The sequence below is a fragment of the Xiphophorus maculatus genome, chromosome 10, assembly GCF_002775205.1.
Source record: "Xiphophorus maculatus strain JP 163 A chromosome 10, X_maculatus-5.0-male, whole genome shotgun sequence".
Classification (NCBI taxonomy): Eukaryota; Metazoa; Chordata; class Actinopteri; order Cyprinodontiformes; family Poeciliidae; genus Xiphophorus; species Xiphophorus maculatus.
In genome coordinates, this window is record NC_036452.1 from 21,140,522 (window position 1) to 21,165,503 (window position 24,982).

At 40.2% G+C, this 24,982-nt stretch overlaps 2 protein-coding genes across 4 annotated transcripts in view; both read right to left on the reverse strand.

Annotated features, from left to right (window-relative positions):
- Positions 1–6,863, reverse strand: part of LOC102218467 (ras-related protein Rab-26-like) — an 83,952-nt gene extending 77,089 nt beyond the window's left edge. The window contains exons 1-2 of the mRNA XM_005807346.2: positions 6,350–6,863; positions 2,927–3,037 (exon numbers count right to left, since the gene is read on the reverse strand). Of these exons, the coding sequence (XP_005807403.1) occupies positions 2,927–3,037; positions 6,350–6,526 (288 nt within the window). The 5' untranslated portion in view covers positions 6,527–6,863. The remainder of the gene's footprint in view (positions 1–2,926; positions 3,038–6,349) is intronic.
- Positions 6,864–9,801: 2,938 nt separating this feature from the next.
- On the reverse strand, positions 9,802–23,937 carry lmf1 (lipase maturation factor 1). 3 transcript variants are annotated; one of them, XM_023341162.1, is made up of 12 exons: positions 23,707–23,917; positions 22,802–23,111; positions 22,118–22,128; positions 20,655–20,803; positions 17,440–17,505; positions 15,246–15,413; positions 14,925–15,105; positions 14,168–14,321; positions 13,461–13,644; positions 13,275–13,387; positions 10,946–12,225; positions 9,802–10,852 (listed from the first exon to the last, which is right to left on the reverse strand). In XM_023341162.1, the coding sequence occupies exons 1-11, from the start codon at positions 23,915–23,917 to the stop codon at positions 12,039–12,041; spliced, it is 1,734 nt and encodes a 577-aa protein (XP_023196930.1). In that variant the 3' UTR covers positions 9,802–10,852; positions 10,946–12,038. The 3 variants fall into 3 exon arrangements, with proteins under 3 accessions (XP_023196930.1, XP_005807413.1, XP_023196932.1); XM_005807356.2 differs by having other exon boundaries at positions 9,802–12,225; positions 23,707–23,937; XM_023341164.1 differs by lacking the exons at positions 22,118–22,128; positions 22,802–23,111; positions 23,707–23,917 and adding an exon at positions 22,030–22,110 and having other exon boundaries at positions 9,802–12,225.
- Positions 23,938–24,982: the final 1,045 nt, after the last annotated feature.

The window sequence follows — 24,982 nt, forward strand, 5'->3', positions numbered from 1 at the left end:
GGGACACAGTGCTTTGCTACTAATTGTCAGCACTATGACAACTAGATAACCAAATCAGAAAAAAATTTCAATTAAAAAAATAATTAGTGAGGAAGAAGGAAGTAGGTCAGTTATGCTAGCTTGACTTTGACAACCTTAACATGTAAAGTGCTGCAGAATTCGGTGTTTCAGTTCAGATAAAACTAAATAAAGGCAGCCCACACACCAACTCTCTGGAAGATCATCAGTACAGCAGGTTTTAATTAGATGGTAGCTAATGTAACACAGCGATCACTTATTAAAAACTGTAAGATAAACATCAGGCCTGAAAACATAAAACTGTAACAGACTGAATGTTCTGATCTTTGTGTGGGAAATGTTTGCGTGTTTTTTGGTGTTGGAAAAAAAATAAGCTGCCCAGTTTTTAACAAAGTCACCAGTGGCACATGACCCTCTAACTCAATACATTTTGTTTTCTGACACACCATCCCCTACTGCTACACCCTTTCATTAGGTTGGAGGATGGGGAAAAAATAACCTTTGACCTTTCCTCTTTGCATAATATCTGCCATTGGGTTGTTATGCAGTGACCTGCCTTTAGGCCACAGCTTTAAAATCTTCCATATTTTTGCTAGTCAACAGGAAATCTCAGTCAGGACTAACTGTTCTACCCTGACAAAGCATTTCTTGTCTCCGTTACCCAAGGGCCACCGTGTGCGATAGCAAACTCCATTTTTGTTCAGCTGAACTCGTTGGGCATAGAGAACTGGTACGCAGCCGTAGCAACGGAGGCTGACTCGGTTACAGCGAGTGAGTGGGAGTGTAGCAACTCCAGGCTGGGAAAAAAAACAAAAAACTAAGAATCAAAGAAGTTTCAAATTCTGCAGATGAAAAGGGATATATTTAGAGGAGTTTGGATCTAAAATAGGAAGCAATCAATGGTGTGAACAGAAACACAAAACTACACTTGGGTAATCAGTCTCCCTGACATATTGAGACAAAACAATGAACTACTAAAATACTGCTATAAGATGACTTTAACAGAGATGCCAGAACATTACTTTAGTTGTGATCAACCAAACTAGTGTGCGTACACATGTCAATTATTACATATCCTGAAGCAGTCTGCTGCGCTGCTGAATCCCACCTTTCAGTTCTGTGTTTATTGACCTGATTTGAGCATCTTTCTACTCTATTGCTCCCCTAGAAGCAGCTCTGCTTGACAGCCTCAGTGAATCGGGGCTCAGAAACCTCCTGGGTGGTGCTGGTGTTGGGGTGGGTTTCTCTAAAGCGCTGTGTCAGATTCTGTGGGCACCCTGCTTCGGGGAGCAGCAAGGCAGTAAAAGACAGAGACCGGTCATCTCTCCTAGTCCTCAGCAGCCACAATTAATGGGTTATTGTTTTTTATTGCCATTATGACACCTCTCTGTAATTGTCCCTCAAGGCACTGTAGCCAGTACTTTGGTTTGCTACTAGCAGTAAAACAAATAACAATCCATTCACCCATCAAAACAGTCTTTTTAAACTATTGTTGACATGTTTGCTTTATTCAGGTCAAACATGTTGTTGGGTGTGGAAAATATCTGGTTCAAGGTCAAAACCCTCGATTAACTACTAATGATGTCAGGAAATGTTCAGACTTTAACGAATTCTAGATTTAAGAGTCGGTTCCTTCCTGAAGGTAATTATTGTGGAAAATAGTTCTGAGGATGTCATTATAATATTCATCTGCGACACCTTAGAGGAAAGGGAATCTCAGTCATAATACAGTCGAAATATTTAACACACAGAGGGATTCATGAAGCAGAAGTCATACGCTTTGATGTTCATATTCTGTCTTGTTCAAGTTCTTATTTTTCATGTGACTGCCATATTATTTCTGCTGCCACAACAAAAGTGGAAAATCAGATGAATCCAAGCTTTTATTTTTATATTTAAAGAGGCAGTATTGGGTGTTTTCCAGGCACATTGTGCCACTTTGTAAAATAATGAATTAACTGTTAACTTTGTTTGTTATAAAAGGGCTATGTATATTAAATATGGTTTGAAGAGAAATTTCAATTCCTAATTTAACGCCTTCAAATTGGGCCTCTGTCTCTTTAAAAACTCTTCCTCTTCCTGAAGCTCCGCTTTCAGAAAGTCATCACAACATCGCTCTTCTATTAACCCTTTAACAATGTTTAAAGATGTGCAGTTCCACTAGGTGTTTGTCAAATTGTTTCAGCTAGTCTGAAGGAGTTGAGTGGGGGAGTCGCTTTGAAATTGCAGCTCTCGAAGGCAAAGCCATGTCTACCCAGGCGTTTAGCAGAGCTGAATGGTTGCCACAGGAAGTTAAAAGGATTTCTCAAAACATGCATGGAAGAATCAAAGCAACAATCCAGGGATGTTTTTGATGAGGGAATAACATTAGAAGACAAAAACTGAACTTGCAATGTGCGACAGAAAACTACTATAGCACATCACGCCATCTTCACAGGGAAACACGGGGGTAGCAGCATCATACTGTGGGAATGCATCAACAGGGAAGCTGGTCGGAGTCAAACAAGGACAGTCCCAGAAAAAACCTGTCAGAAGCTGCAAAACGATTGAGACCGAGGTAGAGATCAACCGTCCAGCAGGACCCTCAACAATCAGCGAGAACTACAACGTGGCAAAACTTGAAAGCAAAACAGTACTGTAGCTACAAAGCCTGTTTTAATTTTCAGATCTGTCTTTGTAAAAAAAAAAAAAAAAAAAAAAAGAAAACCACATCGTTTTTTTACACAAGAGATGTTAGTTTGTCACATAGAATCCATGAAAGTTGGTGGTTGTAACATGACAAAATACAGAAACCTTCAAAATGTATTAGTTGTTTGTCATGGCATTGTAAAAGAAGCATCTAAAGATGATGACCTCTGAACACATTGACCTTCAGAATGTCTTCATGTGAGCGTGTGTGAGTGAATACCCTGAAATCGATGCCGACGGTGGAGATGAAGCTGCCGGCTAAAAAGGCTCCGTCTTTAAAGCGGACCAGCAGACAGGTCTTTCCCACTCCTGAATCCCCCACCAGCATCACCTAAAGCAGAAACAACACAGCATATGTTTATCCACCTGATGGAATTTAAATATAATCATTCATTTTCAGTGATTGGATGCAACATTTAAAAAAGTTAAGAGTTTCAAATGTGTCGCTTTGATGCAGAGACGGGCTGTCCGTGGCAGAGTACAAATCAGGGAATGAGTGATGGAAGATTGGATTGACATTTCCTCAGAGCAGGTTATGATTAAGTCTTCCGTTTGCATTTTACAATTCTAATTACCTCTGCATTCTCCATCTGTGGTCCGTCGTCCCTGATTATCCATCGCTTAATCTATTAAATGTTTAATATTTAAATCTCTTAAGCCCTGCTCAGATATTGGAAAAGTAACACCGCCGACTTCATCGGTTGATAAAGTTCCCAGATCTCACTTTGTTCACATGCAGTCCACATCGTAGTTGTTCCTCGTGTCATACGACTGACATTTTGGATTTTCAAAAAAAAGTTTAAACATGTTTCTCTTGGTTTAAAAAAAAAAAAAAAAAACACCAAAAGAAACACTCTGCCTTTTAAAACAGTAAAGGTGGCATGGATTACGAAAATATGTTTACTGTTGGGTGTGACCTAATAAGCATTGTTCCACTCAACAGCTTTTGTTGAGTGGAACAAAAAAGGAAACCGACTGTAAAAAAGGAAACTGTGGCTTTGCGTGAAACATTTACATAAATGTTTGAATGGAAGCCCTATAGAGTTCAATATAAATTCAAAAAACCTAAATATAAACTGCACTCGTATGTTCAACATATCTCTGCATCTCACTGGAACGCTACTGTGAACTGCTGAAGTAACAGCATGCATTTTACAGTAATTACATCACTTTATGCACGGCTCGGACTAAAGCATGTGGAGACTGCAGACTGAGTGCAGTAGAGCATTAGCATAAAACTGGCCCTCAAGTAATAACCGTTTACAATTATTTATAGCATAGTGTCTACTAAAAGTATCCTCATGCTTCAAAATGTCCACATTTCTTTATGATGTCAGCCCACAAACTTTGATGTGATTAACTGGGATTTCAACACAAAGTAGTTTAGGATTTTGTAGTGGAAGGGAAATGGTACGTGGTGTAAAACCTTTGCAAACAAAATTCTGAAACTTGCATTTCCATTCGGCTTTTCTTAGTCTGTGTTGGCCTATGAAATGATTTATGTAGAGCCACAGAGTAATATAAGCCTGGCGGGCCACCAGGCTTTACTTGCCCTCCACCAGGCTAAGTGTCATTTATGTATTTTTAAATAGGTTTTTTTTATTTATGTGTAAAGACAGATTAAGTTAGGTTTGTAGTTGATGCAATGAATTGTTTTGTCCTTGCATTTGCCCATTGGCCTCACACACTTTCTCTTCCAAATTATGATGCACCTCCATATTTTTGTAACTCTTCATATTTTTCAACACAAAAACGCAGTGGTGGACTGCCCTAATGCCCCTACCACCGGGCTTGGAAGGTTTTCTGGAAGAAACCCACATCAGTCACCATTATTAATCCTTATGCCTTAAGAGTTTGTGGTTGTACCATGGCAAAACTATGACAACAAAACAAAAATTAAGAGGCAAAAAACTTCCCTAGCAAGGCACTGTGACAATAACGCTTATCCACACATGGTGCCAGCATTTCCAAAGAATTAAAAGGAATCCAAGTTATTCAGGAACTGGACATAATTCATCACCAGCCTCTGATTTGGCTTTCCATTAGTGCAGTGACGTGCAATCAGGGGAGGCAGGTGAGTCACTATGACAAGTCAAATGCCAACAATGACAAGAGAACAATCAACGTGTCCACTTGACTGTTCTAGAAATTTGTTTCCTGAATGATTTTAACATTTTTCTGGTCAAAATTGCTGATTTTGCTCGTTCAGATATTTGGAAGCAGGGCGAGGCAAGGCAATGGTGTGCTTTACCTCACCTCTTGTGGCTCTGTGTCAGGCCCATTGCCATTTTTCTTTATATCACCAATATGAATGTTTGATTACACATTTAATCCACTCCTGAATGAATGTGAGTGACAGTCTGTTTTGGAATGTGTGTATGATTGGATTGATTTTTGTAAAGTGCCCTCAGATGACGTGTTGTAAATTGGCACTATATAAATAAATTGAATTGATCTTCTGATTGGCCACAAATATATAGTGAAAATGTGCATGGTGAGGAAGAAAGTACTGTGACCTATCAGTGCTGATAGGGGGCAGCACTGAGCTCCATTGGCACAATGTTTTTGTGAAATAAGAAGTAGGAAATACTGCTACCTGCAGATAGTTGTCACTTAAACCCAATATATTAAATCTATAATCTCACAAATATACAATAGCGCAAAAAAAAAAAAAAGCATGGGATCGTTTGACTTTTTATACATTTTCACAATGTTTGCTCTTCTTTTACGCATTTAAAAACTGAAAACATCCATTTGGATTAGAAACAATCCAGGTCAACTTATCTTTGGTCCAAATCACCATTTAACAACAACAAAAAAAGTTTACCATTTTATTTTTCTTGCTATTATTTTGTTAAACAATATAGAATGCATTGCTAAATGTTTCAATTCAGGTTAAAGTTGAAATATAAAATCCAGTCACGAACCTCACTCACTGCATTCAAATATTGCACCTAATTTGTGTATATACGCTTTATTGATGATAACTTCAAAGCTATATGATTATGTTCTACTACTACTACAGGGTGTGTCGGTGCAATAAACATATTTCATCAGCTGGACTCCTGCTCCAGCAAAAGCCTCCTCCTGCTCTGCAGTTAATTGATCTCATTAATTATAGAAACCTGTCTCCATCATCTCCTCTGGGTTATTGCACTAGACTGTGGCGCACCGCACAAAGATTAAACTATATAGACAAGCCGCCTCCAAAAGAAAGAATACTGACCGTTTTAGATTTATAAGCACTATAAATAACGTTCAAAGGATGTGACAAACAACTAATTTAAGGTTGTTTTTTTTTTCAAAATATTGACAGCAACCACATAGAATGCGTCGAAAATGCAACTTGTTTTTGTTCATTTTCAAAACTCTTCATATTTTACTTTTGTGTACAACAGATACGCTCCCATATGTTACCAAAACACTGTAAAGGTTTCAAACAATAGCTGATAAAATCTCACTGAGGCACTTTAGTTAACTTTTTTTTTTTTTAGGAATATGAAGCATCACAGAACTAAAGCAGCCCGCGTGAAGCCGAATTAGTGGGATTTGCAGCTGGGGAAACTTGCACGTGCTTTCCCTGACAGACAGGTTCACCGGCGCGAGCGTTTCGGGAGGCTCTCAAAATGCCAGCTCCGCTCACCTTGAAAGCGATGTCGTAAAACTCGCCGCTGTTGCTGATGGACGGTTTGCTCGGGTAGACCAGAGCCGAGGACGGCGCGCCGGCTGCGGCCAGACCCTTCGCCGTCCGCCCGCTGCTCGGAGACGCCTTTGGGCTCTTGGAGGTCCCTCTGCCCTTCGCTGCCTTCTTCCTGGACATGGCTCCGGGTTCAACTTTTAAGCTTCTCAAGTGAAGTTTCGGGTTGGTTAGAGGGGAGAACACTTTACTCCGCGTTAAGTTACTGCTGCTGCTGCGCGGTCGAGGGAAGAGAAGTTCACCTGTGCGTCAGAATCGTGGCTGTGCGTAAAATAAAATAAAGAAGAAGAAGAAGAAAAGCGTCAGCGCTCTGCCTCTGAGGAGGGGCGGCTGTTGTCCCGCTGGCGCAGCTGGATGTGAGAAAGCTGAGGACTGTTTACGCTCGCGCTGTCTCGCAGTCTGTTGCCTCGTCGCGAAAGACTAGACTTGGAATAATCATAAAAATAAAACAATAGAACAACGTAATGTTAATAAATCGCATTAACATTACATAGAGCCAAGAATATGTTTTGGCTTATTAAGAAAACCGATGAATGCAGTTCGGAATACCGAAATCAATCCTACTCATCATCAAAGCAGGTAGTTCTGTCATTAATAGCGCCCTGAGTGACTTGCCTTTATTTTCGCAATTCAGCTTAACGTCTGAACTCGTTCGTTTTTTATTTTAAAAGATCTGAAATCCAGTTTTCCAGAAAAATAGAACATTTCATATCGATTTAAAGAAGACTTCTTAAGTGAAATGTTAAGCTAAGGGCTACAAGGTCAGTCTAAAGACTTGACAGCTGTCCAGCAGATGCCAAAGCAAAGACAGTAGGTCATTAAGCCATCGAAAAAAAGTCGACTGTGTATCCAAGCGCAATGGAAAGTTGAGTGGAAGAAAAAATTGGTAGAAAATACAATGAGCCATAATTATCAAAACTAACACAAAAGCTAAAACTATACATCGTTTTTTTTTAAAAACCCTTTATATATTTCTGTCTAATGAATATAAAAATGACTTCAACCTTTTCAACTAAATTAGGCATTTATCAGTGCATAACAAATCAAATTAATTAATTTCAATACACCATACAGTGTTTGTTTTGAGCAACTAAAATTAAACAAAAAATAAAAAGCCACCTGAGGAAGATATGAAAAAATACCTGACATTCTGCACACATTTCTGATTGCAGACATTAATTTTTAAGATGATAATGAACCTAATGGGTTGGCCTAACTCTCCATCCGGACTGACTGAGCTTGAGTTATTTTGAGTGAGTAAAGGTTTTAGTTTCTATATGTGCAAAAATACCCCCAAAAAACTTCCACTACGAGAAAGTATTGACTGAAAGGGGGTGGAATATGTGGCTGCAACATGACAGAATATGAGAAAAAAATTGTCTGTCTATAAAGGCCTTGGACCAACTTCCAGCCTGCATGAAAATATAGCATATGTCACCAAGTTTTAGTCTGGCTCACATCTTTTAGGAACCCATTAATGCATGCTCCACATGCCATTTTTATAACCATGAGCACAAAGGATGTGCTGTCCACAGCATGGCAGACTCATTCTTCTCAGTGTGTATTATTGCTACTTTGAAGCAAAATCTGCAGAACATCAATTTCTTTAAAAACTTTTGATGCAGTTTGATGTTTATTCTTGAGGACAGAGTTTCCTAGTGGGACGCTTTTCTGCAATCTTTCCTAATCTTGGCATGTTTGCTTTTACATCAACCCAACTGGAAATATCTCAAAACTAAATTGGTGGAAGGTGAGAAATGTCTGCGACACACAAAACAGTTGGTGGGGGCCTGGAATAGATAGTGGTATGACAGAGTGTGCAATCTGTAAGAAAAACCATCAAAGTCCCCATAAAGGAAAAACCTGACAGAAAGGCTACAAGGAAATTGATTTGCAGTCTGGAGGCGGGGATCGCAGCGAACAAGCATGCAGATCCGTTTGGAGGCGAGGCTATTAAAAACACCCTTGCTGTGCGACTGATGTATCAAAACCAATGAGCTTCAAAACACGAGGTGGAGCACAGACGCCCATCCATGACTGCTGCTCTAAGAAAGACGGACTTCCAAGCAAACGCTGCCTGTTTAGCTTTGGTGTAAATTAATTTTTCTCACTTGACTCTTTTATGGTAAGAAAAATGTGTTATTTTATTGATAGCAGTAGCTCAAATAGCATTTAAAAGAAAAACACACAGTTGTATCCCTTAAAATGCATTTATTTATACTTGAAGTTGATCAGAATGTGTCGACTCTAACTAGTGGACCACAGCTGTCTTCTGGGCATCAACCGTTAGACACCATCCACATGCTAACTGGTTATGCAAATAAAGCCTTTCATGACCCACCATCACAAACGTAAACATGTGGAGCTTGATAATCTTTTCTGAGACCGTGTGCTTTGGGAAAACTAAGATCAAGCTTTTTGGCAAAGAACATTCCAGGCGAGTTTAGGGTGAATCAAAGGTTGCCCCCACAAATATGCAACTGCTGCACATGAAAAGGAACCTATTGGAAGTAATATGTCGCATAAGACAAAGTTATCCCCAAATAAGGTAGTTTGCATATTCAAATTATTGCCCAGTGATGCACTGTGTCTACATCTCAAAGGTGTACCCCATCTCCCCCTCAATGACCGTTGGGGACAGCCACCTGCTCTGAAGTGACCCAGTGGATATAGATAATGGATGGATGTATTCAGATGAATAATTCCAACTTAATTGAGAATCTGTTAGACAACGAGACACTTTTTTGTTTATATAGTTCCAAATAAATTAATTTATCCGTTTTCCACCATAGTTTTCTAACTATGGTGGAAAACGTAAGGCGTTGTGGGCCTGTTTCTCTTCAAACTGTCATGGGAACCCTGTTCAACTGCATGGCACTCTGATATTTCAGGACATTTTATATAAATGTCTGATGGCTGCTGATGGACAACTGAAAATGGGTTTTGTTCACCAGGAACAAAACACAGCTGTCTTCCATAGCCATATCAGTTCACAGGGTCTACATCCTATAGAAATACCTGAGGTCCAAAGAGAAGAGAGTTTAAGATCTGTACGTTCTATCCTTGTGAAATGTTCAAGGTGAACATAAAGTGCTGTCCTACTGGCAAAAAAGTTGAGAAATGGCCAAAATGAACAGCAGAAAACCAGGGCATTCATGGCAGTAAAGAAAAGTCTGTTCCTATGTCAATAGATGTTTAAAGTAAGCAGTACAGTTTTTCTCGCTGTTGCACATAATGCTCTACAGCAGTGTATGAGGAATTACAATGGTTGCTTGTTAACGTGGCCGAGACTCTGAAGGTCTCTTTCTTTTTGCTAAAACAGTTTGGATCCTCAGCTGACACTGAGAAATAAATTGTACTAGATGTTGTCGTGGAAAACAGACTGTGCAGTAAAAGGCTTTTCATTCTCCGGGGAATTTATTCATCATGCTGTAACACCTTTACCACAAAGACACATTTATCTGTTATCTGGACAGACATGATTTGTTAAGCTCAGGGTGAAGTCAACTTTCCAGAAATCACAGTCTATGCATTCACCATAAAATATAAAATAATAAAATCTCTATAAATACACAATAAATGTTTGTGCAAGGAAGGAACGGGGATCCAAAGGAAGGACAAAAATAAGGGCCATTAATGGAGGGGAGGGGAGAAATAATGTAAGGAACAGAGGTAGAACAAAGATGCAAGGGTAGAAGAAAGGCAGGATCGAATGAAGGGGGGTAGGAATGCAAGGAGAAGAAACGGATACAAAGAAGGAATAAGGGGAAAAATGAAGGAGAGGAAAAGAAGGAAGTAAGGATATAAGGGCATCAAAGAGAGAGGGCACATAGAAGAAACAAGGCATGCCACAAGGGGAAGGAGGTGGCACAAGGAATAATTAGAAAGGAAGGAAGACACAAGGAAGAAAGGAAGAACAGTGGTAGGACGCAATGAAGGAAAGGAGAAGGACACGAGCAAATAGGGAGGGAAAGATACAAGGCAAGGACAGAAATATGATATGTTGTTGCCTTTCCTTTTGGAAGGTAAAAAGAAAAGCAACAGAAAGAGTTAAGAAGGACCAAACTAAGGGAGGGAGGACAAGGAATGAAGAGGATTCAACAAAGTCCACTGTCAATTCTTTTATTTCTTTGTAATTAAACCCCAGTGAAACAATTCCTCAGCATGAAGCTCCCCAACCGTGCTTTACAGTTGCATTCACATCCATCTCGTTCTTTTTCTCATCCAGGTTAAGAAGTCCAAAATTGGTTGTCCAACATCTTCCAGTTTATGACACCCACGGTTGTACTTGAGCTGTTCTTGAAAAATATTCTAAGCACATATTTTTATCTGTAGAGGTTCAGCTGGGGTCAGATAAGACTGGATGTTTGGAGTAACAGCACCATCTGCTGGTCTTTCTTTGGTATTGCGCTGTCTGTTCTGTGGCTTTTTAGTTTCTTCTCCATGTCTCTGTGGATCAATGGTGGATGATTCAAACTTTTTAAACGTTTTAAGAATTTCATGTGTCAATTATTAAAATTTATGCAAATAATTTACACTTACAGTGTTTATGTTTCTTCTTTAAAACTCAAGTTTTCCCTGCTGCAGGTTCTGGACCAACTATTGATTTATAATGACCCATTCTTGTCATCGGAGCTCAGAGTTGATCAGGTTTGTTGGATATTTTCGGTTAACCTGCTGTTGACAACACATTTTCAGAATTGTTCTGATCTGGGAAGGCTCTTGGAAACATACTTTTCACATTTTGTTGTGATCTCACTCTATTAATGGCAGTGCTTGAGAAGAAGAAAAAGTAAATCTCAGAGGAAGATGAATAATTTCTCAGTTGTTCCCCATTAATAAAAGGATGTTTCATCAGAGAAAATAATTTTGCCCATCTGCCTTCCTGAAACACTATTTTGTCCAAATGTATTCAAAATAGGTTTTTTATTCCATCAAGTATTTCTCCTGTGAATTTGATATTTTTTTTGCTGGCTCTAGTGGCCTTTATTTGAAAGTAGTCTGACTGGAAAGTGGGTAATGAGAAAGGGGGAAGACATGCGGCAAATATCGCCAGGCTGGGAATCTAACCTGCGACCACCGCAGGCCTCAATACGTGGGTCATGCATTGCCCCTGCGCCACCACAGCACCCCTATTTGTGATTTTTTTAAAGAAAAATATTTAGATTTGAAAATGTCTTGACAAAGAAGACCTCCTTAGTGTTTTTCTTTTTGCTATTCTGACATGTGCTAAAGTGAAAGTGAGCTTGTTTAGACACTGTATTCCGGTCCCAGATAACATGCTAATGTGGCTCAGCTCTCAAAATCCAGCTAAGCTAAAGCTAGTTTAAAAAAAAAAAAAACACATGTAGGAAGCCACAGAGACTTGGTGAGAAAATTAATCAAGTTGACCACTGTCATGGTGGCGATTTTCATTTTTTACATTTTCAACCGGTTAGTACGTTTACGTTCAGGTGTCCTCAGCATGTTTTTAGAGCTTAATTGTTTAAAACCGAGAGCTTCAAAACCTTCACATTGATTGGGAATGGTTGTACTGGTGTTCTGAGTAAAGAGACGTTTTATCAAGCAGTTCTTGAGAAACCTGATGTCATCTGCATAGAGTGTAACCTTGGCTCCAAACTGCTTTGAAGTGACTTCAGCTCCTGCTTGGTGGGATGTGTGGGTGAGGCCAGTTCCTGGACTGGAAGTAGCCTCTGAGTCCTTCCAGGTCTACAGCAGGGAAGTAGGCTCCGATGCGTTTTCTCAGCCACCATTTGCCCTGCGCTGCGCTGGCGCTGCCCGGCTGAGAGAATTTGTACCTGAAGTGTTCTCCTCGAACCCATCTGACAAAGTAGAAGCATAGAAAGGTCACCGATGTAGTCATGTTTTTGAGTCCTGCTGTGGAGCAAACAGGTAACATTCCATTTTCCCAAAATTTGCTTGCAATATAATAATACCTGCTGGAGTTATCATATTTTAGTGTATTTTATTTATGTCTAGAACATTGCTGTTGCAGTTTCTCTGTTTCTCTGTTACCTGAGTTCTGATTTGTCCTTTGTGTAGACTTTTAATCATTTTTGTGGTTGAGGAATTGCTTGTATGGACAATTATTCCCTCTGGTTTCAGATGCTGGACAGTTAGAAGGAGTTTCGCTCTTACTCTTTTACCTTCAGATAGTTCTGTTGTGCAACCATGTCACCAAGTGCTGTTTTTTTGTTTTTATAACTGGAACCAGCTGATTAGAATCTCAAAAGCTCAAGAAACAGCTGAACTTTGACCTCACATCAAAGATAAAGATTTTAAGTGGAGCTGCAAAAGCAAATTAGGCGGATTAGCAATAACTGCAAACAACATTTAAATTCCTTTTGGGCTACATAAAGTATTTCTGAATTGAATTCAACTGCATGTGTCATTTTCCTTCCACTTTACAACAATGCTACTTTCTGCAGGTAAATCACATAAAATCCAAATAAAACACACAAGGGTGTGTGAATGTTACGTGAATAACTTGAAAACAGTTCAAGGGGTATGGATATTTTTGCAATTAACAATAATCTGTACTATATTATAATGTTAACTCCCTTGCCAAAGAAAACAGCTGCAACTACGTCTCAAAAATGCAGAACACAAAATAGTTTAAGAAATCTTAATACATTTGAAATAAACTGGGTAGGGCAGTTTAACTCTCACACCTTGTAACGATTTGCGTTTTGTTAGGATAAAGACATAAATTCCCAGGGTTTTTATTATAAAGACTTTTTTTTTTTTTAATAATTGTTATTTGTTCCACCAGGGGGAGCCCTAAGACAAAAAGTGCTCTGCTCAGCAGAGGTAGTTTGATTTACAAGTGAATTTTGAAAGCAAAGTTGGTGATGCTCATGTGTGCGTTTACCTGGGGGGGTCTCTGCCTTGGAAGGGGTTGTGGTCGAGCAGTGAGAGGACGGTGCTGTCGTTGGCCAGCAGGCGTCCTGCTACGTGGATGACCCACTCGCTCTGCTCGTAGGTCTGCGCAACAATGTTATTCCAGACTCAGCACCAAAAAATAACTACTATTGAAAGGTAGAAGTTGCTAATGCACCTGGAAGGCAGCGAACCACATGAGCCAGTCCAGCCGGTAGTGGTAGGGCGATATGAGGCAGGGCCGTCGGTACACGTCTCCTGGCTTACACCTGAACTGGTACTCCTCCCAAACCGCCTCAGGGTCTTTGGGATCTGGGCTCAGAGTTCCCTGGAAGATCACCTCAGTCCGTTCTTTGGTGATGCTTCCGAGAGGACAGAGAAACGAAAAGATTAAATGAGATAAAGATGAGTTTTTCTTTAACGGGGAATACTTTAACGGCACCAAATTACATTACAGACATGTCGTGGTAGCAACCTTCCAGATCACTCAGGTCTTCTGGTTTTAGTTCACTCTGCATCACCACAATAAGGAACCAAACATTATGTTTTTACGCTCCACTAATCTGGAGCAAATGTCTAGAAAACTTCAAAACTCCCAAAACACTGAGTTCATTTAAATCAAGGCCAAAAACCCACCTGTTCAGAGTTGCCTTTGATTCATAACTGGAACATTGATCAATATATTTGATGTATATTTGCTTGATAATGGCATTTCACAAACTAATGTTTACTTCTTGTTTCATGATTGGTGACTGTATGATATTTCTACGGTATAACAAACTTTGAACTGCCTTGTTGCTAAATTGTTCAGTACAAATAAACTTGGCCTGTTTTCAAGTTGGAGTATTCATGTTAGGTCATGTGATGAAATCCTCCAAACTGTACCTTCCAAAAGCCCCGTAGGTGTTGACGATGCGCAACGGGTCGAAGGAAGTGTTCATCACCTGCCGCGGACTCAACAGGTTCATCACCACTGGCACGCTCAGGACGCCAATGAGAACACCCAAAGAAATGTTCACCACCCGCCGTATCAACATGCCTAACACACACACACACACACACGCACACACACACACACACACACACACAGGAACAGGATGAATCAATAGCGTCTCAAGGGTGTCTTGTGGGATATGTGGGAATGATAGTCCAACAATGGAAAACGGGGACATTTATCGTTGCTGGGTCTGAATCTTGACAGCCTGGCAGGATGTTACAGAGACACAAAGCAGTAGTCAAATTTTTCTTGGTTCTTTCCCACTCCTGCATGTTCAACTCCTCTGTATAATCCACAGAAACTGTCTTTATTCCTATAAAATCCCACTCTGGTTCTGTTTGAGTTATTAAAGCAAGTTCCCACCTACAGCAATAGGCTTATTTTAAACTGAGTAAAGTAAAAGCAGTAAATCTACGTACAATAAGTCTAGTTACAGAAGGGTGGAGTTTTCTTGCATTCATGACAGCCTGTGCTATAAGAAAATCCTTCAAGTTTAAATTATTTTTTGCAGTGTTGACCCCTTTTACTAATTTGTTCTGTATTTTACTGTAGTTCTCTTTCCACCGTGGTCAAACACACTGCCTTTTCTGGCATCTACCGGATATTATACAAAATAATAATTTAAAAAACGAAGTGTAAAGACACCTTTTGTGGGTTTGGGGACTTGCCCAGTCACCTCCTTCTTCTGGATCTCCAGCGCCGCCTCCTTAGCTCTGGAGCCGCAGCGAAACAGAAAGCTTAGAGATGCGTCGTCGAAGCAGGCCAAACTAGGAACAATGGTCAGCCAGTTGAGGAAACTCAGGTTCCCGCTGATGATCAAGACCACCTGCAGGCCAGGAAGGAGTGATAGAAGAAACAAAAGCCACAGAACAGAGTGGGTACAATGTACAGTTTAAAAAAATAAACAAATAAAAAACAAGGGGGGAAAAAGCGCTGATTGTGTTTGCTAGTCTTCCACAGAGCTACCTGAAAGAGAATCTGGATGGCTCCGTTCACCATGCACAGCCGGCGGCCCAGGAAGGTGAAGAAGGGAGCGATGAGCTCAACGAAGTGGTTGGACAGAGTCTCGAAGCGGTGGAACCACCACGGGGATCGGTGCAGGTAGTAGGACACTGGGTTTGGCACTGGCTGGGTCTGGAGACACATTTCAATTCAATTCAATAAACTTAGGCTCAATCATACTTTATCGCAGAGTGAAATTAAATGTTGTGACTGTTACTGTCTGACAGTCTCATGCCTCAAGCAAACAACAGGAAGTCCCTTCATTGTATCCTCCAACTATCTGTCACAAGACAAGTTGGGTGAGAAAATATTGGTCATTTTTTTGGAAATTTCAGGTTTACTCACCTTACAAGGAATAAACGCACAGACTAATGTTTGAGATTAGCCCTAAATGTACTAAATGCTATTGAAAGATGCTAAAGACTGATCATTTTAACTTCAAGAACAGAGAAAATCTATTTTGCTGCTCACACAGTGTGACGTCGCCTCCGGTCCTAATGTGAATAAACTATGATCATTCACAGGAAAACTGCTTAGGTCTCCATTATAACAATGGTAAGCTACAATCTGGTCTTGTAAAGGACCAAAGGAGAGAGCCTAATTTATGTTGTCCAAAGATATTTAGAGATATCTATGAGGGAATCAGACATGTCTCTGTAAGATTTACTTAGCTAAATAGGTCAGGTCAGAACTCTACAAAAATCGGTCATGGTGAATCAGTGCATGACCAATAGAAGGTTTACAGCCAACATGTTCAATTTGTGAGGAGAACTGACGCTAAGGATGGAAGTTTTCAGCGCTTTGCTTTGGCGCTCATCTGAGAGTGAGTCAGGGGAGTCATTTCTGCACCACACCTCGAGGAGAACTTTTCCAAGACTAAATAAAGATGGAACCTTATTTAAATGAAAGGTGGCCGCACCTTCACCCAGGCAAACACTCAGAGGTTTCTCAGTGTTTGTCCATGCAAAATGTGCTTTGGCTGAACAGGCAAACAGACGCGGGTCAGGAAAAATAAATATAGCACAAATATAGGTGGAAAGGGGGAAAAAATGCAGCTGTCAAACAGATCAATACTTTTATTGTATTTTTTAATAAAACACAAGAAAAATTTGCATTATTTAACAGGCGGGGGACCTAAATCTCCATATGGTGCGTTAATGACAACCCACCCTGTATGAACAAAGTACTAACTGTCCTGCAATGCATCGCCACGGTAACCCCCGAGAATCTGGACAGGAGGAAATCTGCAGTCCCACTGCAGGTCTGAAAGGGAGCAGTGTGTCAAAGGGGTTAACGCGGCGTCAACTGGCGCCATGGCCTTCCGGTCTTAGAATGCATGTGTGTGTGTGCATGTGTGTGTGTGTGGGTGCGTGTGTGTGTGTGTGTGTGTGTGTGTGTGTGTGTGTGTGTGTAAGTCAACATTAGCACTGAGGGTGTCGAAAGCTGAAGTTGGACCAGGGAAACTGACCCAGCGAGGCATAAAATCCACAAAGCAACGAGGCCGATCAAAACTTTTTCTGCTACGTGACAGATATAAAAGATTCATTCTGTTTCACTCAGAAGGAACCAGTGAAGCTGTCCATCACGGGTTCTCACCGTGGTGCCTCGAATACAATTTTAAGTTTTAGAAATCTTCACTCATCCATTGACTTCTGGCCTAAAAATGCGCAATCCCCAGAGAGTTGAATTGCAAAAACATTCATGCAATACAGTACATCAAGACTTGCAGAAAAACAAGCACGGGTGTTTTAACTGAGATACATTTAATCTAATTAACATGTTCAATAACGCAACAATCTTTCATAATGATACAAGTGATATCATGACTTCGGCCTTGTGTGTATTTTCTCCAGTTATGTGTTTGATCATTACAGAAGGCTCCCATCCTCCATCTGAGACCTTATCATACAGAATGTTGTGGGCCAGATCATGACTGAGCAGAAATGTGAGCAGCCTGGGTGTGACTAAAAGCCCAGGAAACAATTTTATGTCTTTTTTATTCACTTTAGAAAATATTCAAAACCCAAAATGAAACAAAATATGATTTTAAAAAATATCAATTGAATTATTTTTAATAAGTAAAAGCATGCATTCGAGTCTCAACACCATATTATATACACTGCTGTGCAATGACTTAATGGAATAAATAAAGAGTCACCTCATAGTGGTAGTCCATGCAGGTCAGGTCTCTCCAGCACTGGTCTCCTCTGATTTTAATGAGGCCCTGAACAAAGAGAGAAAACAAGCACTGAACTCAATGTGAAATACAACTGGACACCATCCTAAAGTCACAGTTGGGAGTTTGAATACGTAATCAAAACTAATGTTACATGGGCTTTATTCAAATTAAACATTGAAAGTGTTTTCACACCTGATAAGTGTGGTAGACTCTGTTTGATTGTGGACCAAAATTGTTACATGATCAGTTGGTGTGTTTTGCTTTCACACTGCCTCTGTCGAACAAAGCAAACCCTTTGAAAAACTTGTTCGCCTCTTCGCCAGTGGTGGCGCTACTTACAGAACCACAGATGGAAATGACACAAAAACCTCAGAGGAAGACACTGATCACAACTTTCTTCTTTGCGAAATATAGTGGCGTGGCGTCAGATTTTAGCTTTTATAGGATTTCTCTTTCGTTTTTAGCAAAAGACCATGAGCTATTTCTCCCACTAGTATTAGACTCTAGCATTGAATTTGGTAGCATTTACCCAGAATGCCCTGTGCTAGTTTGCTTCCTGCTTTTGGAAGGCTTCCTGGTCCGCTTGGCAATCCAACCACGCCAGAGTTCACTTTTACTAAACCGAAACCTAGAAATCTTCCAAGAGATAACAGTGGCTACGCCACCTGGGCAGAGAACAAAGGCTCCATTAACAACTGAGGACACAGGTGGTAAAAACCCTTGACTGATTGCAAAATCACTTGATGGCAGGAACTACTAAGGTTTCAGTTTCCACAGTTAGGATTTCATGGTTGAGCTCCATGACAAACACCACTACTCACCCAAAAGGGCATTTAAAAAAAAAAAAAACAAACATGTATTTTGGAACAATCGGTAATGGGTAAGTTCCCACCAAATGAAAGTGTTGTCACCACAGAAATGTGGACTGTAGTCACATCAGTAGGAAGAGGCATAATTACCACCGCAAGACAAAGGACATCTCATCGCTCTGACAATACAATCTTCAATGGGACAGATTCTCATCAGATCTCATCTAATATCTGCAAAACACCCGATCCCAGTTTGCGAGATTCACGCGGTATGAACAAATTAGGGATTCATAAAGGCATATTCACTTGTGTGGCTGTTTTCCATCCAAACAGCAAAGGGAATAACCTCTTATCCAAAACACGAGACCGCCGATATTGACGCATCAGCTGGTCATGTGGCTGAGCACGGAACGCGCAGTAAGGCGCCCGCTATCCTGTTTGATTAAATTTAGGAAAAAGCAGAACGTCTCTCTCTGATTAGGAGCTTGGCTGTGGAGGTGGCAAGGTCGAGTACCATGCTGTTTATCCTCTTCAGTCATGAGACGAAGACGTTTCACCAATTACAACTGGATTGAAAAACATGGAGCACCAGGTAGAGAGATAGCTGGACCTAAGCCTACACAACTATCCTCTGATAGTGGAATACTACTGGACATCTCTCTGAAAACACCAGGGACACATGGTTAGCATAGCACCACGCTAACATTATTTTCTTCAACAGAGACACAAAAGTTCACCTGAGTTGATTGGAAGATGGATAAAGCTCAACCCCGGGCGATGTTGGCAGGAAGCCCGTGAGAAGCTATAAAAGACTTAGAGAAGTCACTAATGGAATAATCTCATCTGTCAGCATGTGACACCAATAGGGCACCATGGCGGGAGTTTTTAGAAGTCCTAAAATAAGGATTGTACCACCTTCCAAAGAAACATTTAGTCTCATCTTCAATGGAACAAAGGGCCTTTAAAGAAACCGCATGATGCAATGGAAACTGCTGCATTTACTCTGAGCAACTGGCAAAGGCTTCAACCTCTGCCAACATGATGCTGTTAATTTATAATAAAGCTACTAACATGAGCCTGGCTCCACTGTAATCAAAGATTCTCAGTTGGATTTAGGGGTGTAGGTCACCTTTAAGCCTTTCCTGTGCAGCTCAAGGTCTATGTTTAAGGCTGATCAACCAAAATGAAGGAACTTGGGGACAATCAATCAGTGAACCCCTAATGGCTAACAGAGTACAGGCAAGGCAACTAGATAAAAATTCACACGATACCTTTCAAAATGTTGTTTTATTTTAATGTTTTGATTGCGTTTTGTTCCTATTCACAAGCACAAAATATTTGTGTAACTCTGTCAGGGAAAACAGCTTTGAGGTACAATGAAGCCTTGGGTTGCAACACTACATTTTCAAGGTACGTATATATTTAATCAAGGCTTTTCATAATCAACTAGCATTTTTATTTTATTTTTTTAAATCACCTAGTAGCCTTCCAGTAGATTAGTGATTAGTTCAATTAAACGTTTGCATCCATCTATAAAAACACCAACTACTGACTCTAAATGGGACGAATACTGCATCTGGATCAGCCGGCTGTATTGAAAACAAAGCTAAGCATGTCTTAGGCTTCAGCTGAGGTCTTTAAAATCTAAAAATGGAGAAGAAAATGGAAATGTGTAAAACGTAGAGCCTGACGTGTCGCAATCCAGCATCAGTCTGAGAACATACCAAACATATTTGCAGTATTACTCAGTCAGCCACTTCGCTATACTTTTGCTACCATCCCAGCCTGCTGCTGATGCAACAAGCTGTTTCACTCCAGAGCTGCAGATACTTTGTTGCAAACGCTTTCTTTGCAGTCTGAACAGTTTCAAGGCAAACCCCGTAGACATTATTGAGTACATCACCACCAGAACGGCGTTAAAATATGGCGTGACTTCAGCAGGGTTAGGCTGGAAGAGAACCATAAATATACCGATGAGTTTATATGTGAAGTAGATTGCGTGTTTCAGCGAAGTGGAGGTGTGTTGAGTTTTCTCCGTGCTCCTGCTGGTAGGAGTTCCACTCGGCTGGTGGCGACGGCCTGTCAAATAAACCCCAGCTCTGTAATCCCCCGTGAAATCTGACAGACGAGGCGCTGTGTTGTTGAGTCGATCACATATTTGGTTTGGCTTTACCAAACACCGGCAGAGTGCTAGAGCAGGACAGCGGTTCCGAAGTATCGCTTTAAAATTAGGAGGACAAACACCAGAATGATTCCATCTGCTCACTGTTTGCGTGAACTTTTTCCCATATTTTAATCCCATTAAAAACACAAACTATCGATTTTTGCCGGAGCTCCACGCGATCCATCGATTTGAAGGACTGAACAGTTGCAACTTTGACTCACGGCTCCCAGCATGATGCGAACGATGAGCCACCTGAAGGTCCAGATGCAGACGAGGGAGGGGGGACAGCTGCTGGGAACCTGGGACAGAGTCCACACCGGACACAGGAAGACAGCCAGGAAGCCCGTCTCCAACAGCTGGCTCTCCCAACCTGCACAGACAAGCACATTCACACAGTAAAGCAGACGACGCTGCCCAGGCCTGGTTGTGATGTCACTTTTGGTTTTTTTATGCAGGCAGTGCAGAAATTTACCACAGTGATATTTATTTTTACACTGAAGTCTTGGGGGGGTTTCTTATACTTAGGACAGAAAGCAGAGCCACCGATGCAAACATGTTCGTGTTTGTGTTATTTCTTTGGTTCAGCTGCGCCACAGACTCAGTGGTCTGCAGTTTACGCTCCGATCTGATAAGTTCTCAGGATCGTTAGCTCTCTGCTGAAAGAGGAGTATTTTTCCATTGAGAATTGAACACAACTGTTGAATTGTTGCATTTGGTTTTGCTACAAAATACAAGCGCGGACCCGTTCTACCATAGAGAGACACGGTGAACTGAAACACACTTAGCCTTAGCAAGTATATTCTTCTCAGTTTAACATGTTAGCATAAAATCAGCTGTTCGTAAGAAATTGGGTACAAAAAAAGGAAAGAAAGAAAGAAAAAAAAGGCTGAACGCCACTACAAATTTAATGAAACAAGGAAATAATTATTAAGATCTGTTTCCAATAGCAGTTAGCTTACAAAAATATAATGATTTAGCCCCTATGCCCACCAGGCAATTTTTGTTCATTTAAAAAAAAAATACATATATTTTTGCTTCTATAATCATTTGGTTTGTTTAACAGCTCTTAGGGTAACTTTTAAGAACTTTTCTTTCCACCTTTTACAATTTTTTGAAATCCAACGTTTTACAAGCGCTTCGCATCCTCTAAACACCTTCGCACCAAAAATATCCACATTTTAAAACCTGCTATTGTATCAGACATCAAGTCCCATTTTTTGGTCTCAAGTCTCCACAAGGGGAAATCCAAGACTTTAATGAACAGGACTACAACGAGGCAGAGAACTTTAAAGTAACGCAGTACAATAAATGAAGCAAATCTCAATTATTATTATTATTATTTTTGCAATAAATAATATAATAATTTAAAACAGAAACAAACGAACTGCAATTTAAAGAGCTAAACTTCTAAAAAGAGACTGAACATTTGGTAAGTTTGAGGAAATATGAAGCAGTTTAAGAGATGCACGAAAAAAGACAGAACAAATATTACTGTATTTAAAAGGAAGGTTTTTTTTTTAGGTATGCACATTTTTGCCATTATGGTGTTTAGATGGTGGTAAATCTGAGAAAAGAAGGTCAAAATTATATCAGGACCTTCCTTCTCATGCTTCCAATCCACATCTTCGTTTGGCGAAGGAATAACAAAGGAAGCCCTGGTCGAACTAGTATGACGCTCACTTACCAAAGGAGTACCTAGAAAGAAAAAATACAAACAACGACATCAGAATTTGCTCTCATTTTTGAAAAATGCGTAAAATTTTAACATGTGCTGAAATAACCAAATGTGTTTTTGTTTTTTTTCCTATGGAGGCCGCGGCATGATGAATACACAGCTAGCTGATGAGGTTTACATTGACGTTTCGGTCAATGCAAAACACCTTGCATCATCAAAACTGCTGTTTCTTGTAGAGTGATTCCGTTTGTGTTCTTACTTCCTCCTACACACACATATGTTCTGCACCTGATTAGATGAACCACAACTGCAGCATCAGGAGGAGGAACCGGACCACACTTAGTGGGATGTCATCTGCAGTTTTGCCACTAGATGGCACTAGATCATATCCCATTTTAAATGGCAGATGAAGAAAACCATAAACCTTAACAAAGCAGGCTTCTAAAATAAACCAAAGACATATAACTAAATAGATTACAAAAAGCAACCCTACACTTATCTGTAGACACAATCCTGCTGCCACCAGTGCAAAGCTTACCCACTTTTGGCAGCAGCACTTCAATGTGGTTCAAGTCCAGCAGACTTAATCACACCTCCGTCTCATTTACAGTCAAGTCTTTATTTGTCACATTCAGAGAAAAATATTTTGTTTATTTAGCTAATAAAGGCTCCGCTGTGTGCGTATACACTCACCACAGCTGTCCCACGTTGACCAAGGAGTGGTAAAGCACCCACAGAGTCACCATGATCACCATATTGGCCATCCCTGTCACCAGGACGAAGCCTGACAACACCATCCCAACCAAGGCAATGCAGTCAAGGTTGGCGTCCATGCTGGTCCAGTCCAAGAACCAGAGGACGGAAGGTGCGTATGCCAGGGCCGACGTGCCGATCTTTCCTCCGACGTAGCGCTTGACGCTGTTCAGGTAGTTCTTGCAAGGCATTAGCCCATTCTCTCCAATCAGCTGCTTGTTCTGGTTGTAGGCAACCATGAAGGCCACAACTAGAATAAAAAAGAAAACCTTAGCATTAATGTCTTTTGTGTGTAGAGTCAATATTTGCGGTGTTGACCCATCTCCAACCCAAGCACCAGTGTTTCATGCTTTTCGCAATCAATCTATTCAAGCTGGAGTTTCACAATTTCACCTGTGGGAATGATATGACTGCACTGACATTAAGTTAGCTGATCGATTTTGTTCCAGTGCAGAAATGTTTTAATACACATTAGATCTATAAAAGCAATATGGATCGTCCTTAAGTACAATGACCCCGCAATGTAGGCTACAATAGAAAACACCAGTGTTGCTGCCAAAAGAGTATTTCATAGCTACACCATTAGCAACATGACCACAGTAACAGTGTATCACAGTGTTACAGCCCGCACACATTAACTGCGGAGTAATCAGGGTTCTGTGTTCATCGTGGTCAATACAGATGCTGACAGCTGTGATACTGAGGCCAGGATACAGTAGGCTTTAAAACTACAGAGCTCGTGGATCTAATAGTTTTGAAGAAATTTATTGAGCAGTTTTGGGTTGGAAAAGGAAGCACTGAAACAGCGAACACGGCTCGGTTCTGGAGAAGTCAGAGAAACTCACAGTAAATGAAAGAGACTGAGCGCAGCAGCACAATACGAGTGAGCCAGTAAGTTCCGGGTTGTAAGGACACGAACTGCTTCTTCTTCTCCGAGTCTCCATTGGTGGCAGTTCCGTCTGAAGAGCCGCCAGGGACTCTCTCCGTCTCCGTCCTCCTGCTGTCCACGCGCCTCTTCCTCACCGAGCTCTCTGCAGCTGCAGCGTTGGCCGCCATGTTTACGGCGCTCTCCGTCACGTGACAAAAACATATCCGGAAGTGAATAACAATGACTTAAAACCCCCCCAAAACAACGTTTTTTCTGAAAAATATATCTAAGTAAAACAAGACAAAATGTATAATAATAATACATAATAATAATAATAATAATAATAATAATAATAATAATACATAATAATAATAATAATAATAATAATAATAATAATACTAGTAGTAGTAGAAATAAATAAATAACATTATTCTCAAAACTGTAAATTTAATATAAATTATTTGGACAGGTAAACCATAAAAACAAAGACAATAATAAGACAACTGACAGACCTATGTAATAAAAAAGCCAAGAAAAACTTACCTTAGTATTTTAAATAAAGAAAAAGAAACAATAAGAAATTTGTGAAATAAAAAAGAAAACTGATTTTCAAAAATACACAAACATTTATTTTTTTTTAAGTTGTGTGTTTGTATATCCTTATAGCAGGATATATAAATACACAGATGGTAGCAGATTGTTGCAAAGGGTTGTTTTAAAAAAAAAATTTGAAGTACACTGAGTGCTAAAAGTGTCACAAGTTACTTAGACAAGTCGTGTATAAAGTACAACTGTAAGTGTGAAATTCAGTAATTATATTGCTAAATCTGATTTCATAATTATGTCAGTGCTATACACATATGGTTCCTTTGCTGCTGCAGTGCTGCTGCAGTGCACCACAAAGAGTTTTGATGGGGAAAACTGCCGACTTGATCATTTTCCAGCGGACAGTCATTTACACCTTCCTCAAGGAGAGTAAGCGACTAAGGTCTATAGTTAAAGAAGCTCATTATTTGCACAGTTCTGTATCCAAAGCAAATAAGCAAAGGTTGGGAAGAAAAAAGTGTGACAGGACTTTTTTTTTTAAACAATAGTAATAATAATAATTACTACCATATATTTCACAAACTGTCCATTTGTTTTGATTTAGAATTCATTTAAGTGCTAATATACTGTATGTTGTTTTGTACCAAATTGTTTTTGATAAGTTTAATGATGCAGGCTGTTTGCAGGATTCTGAATACAAATCAAGT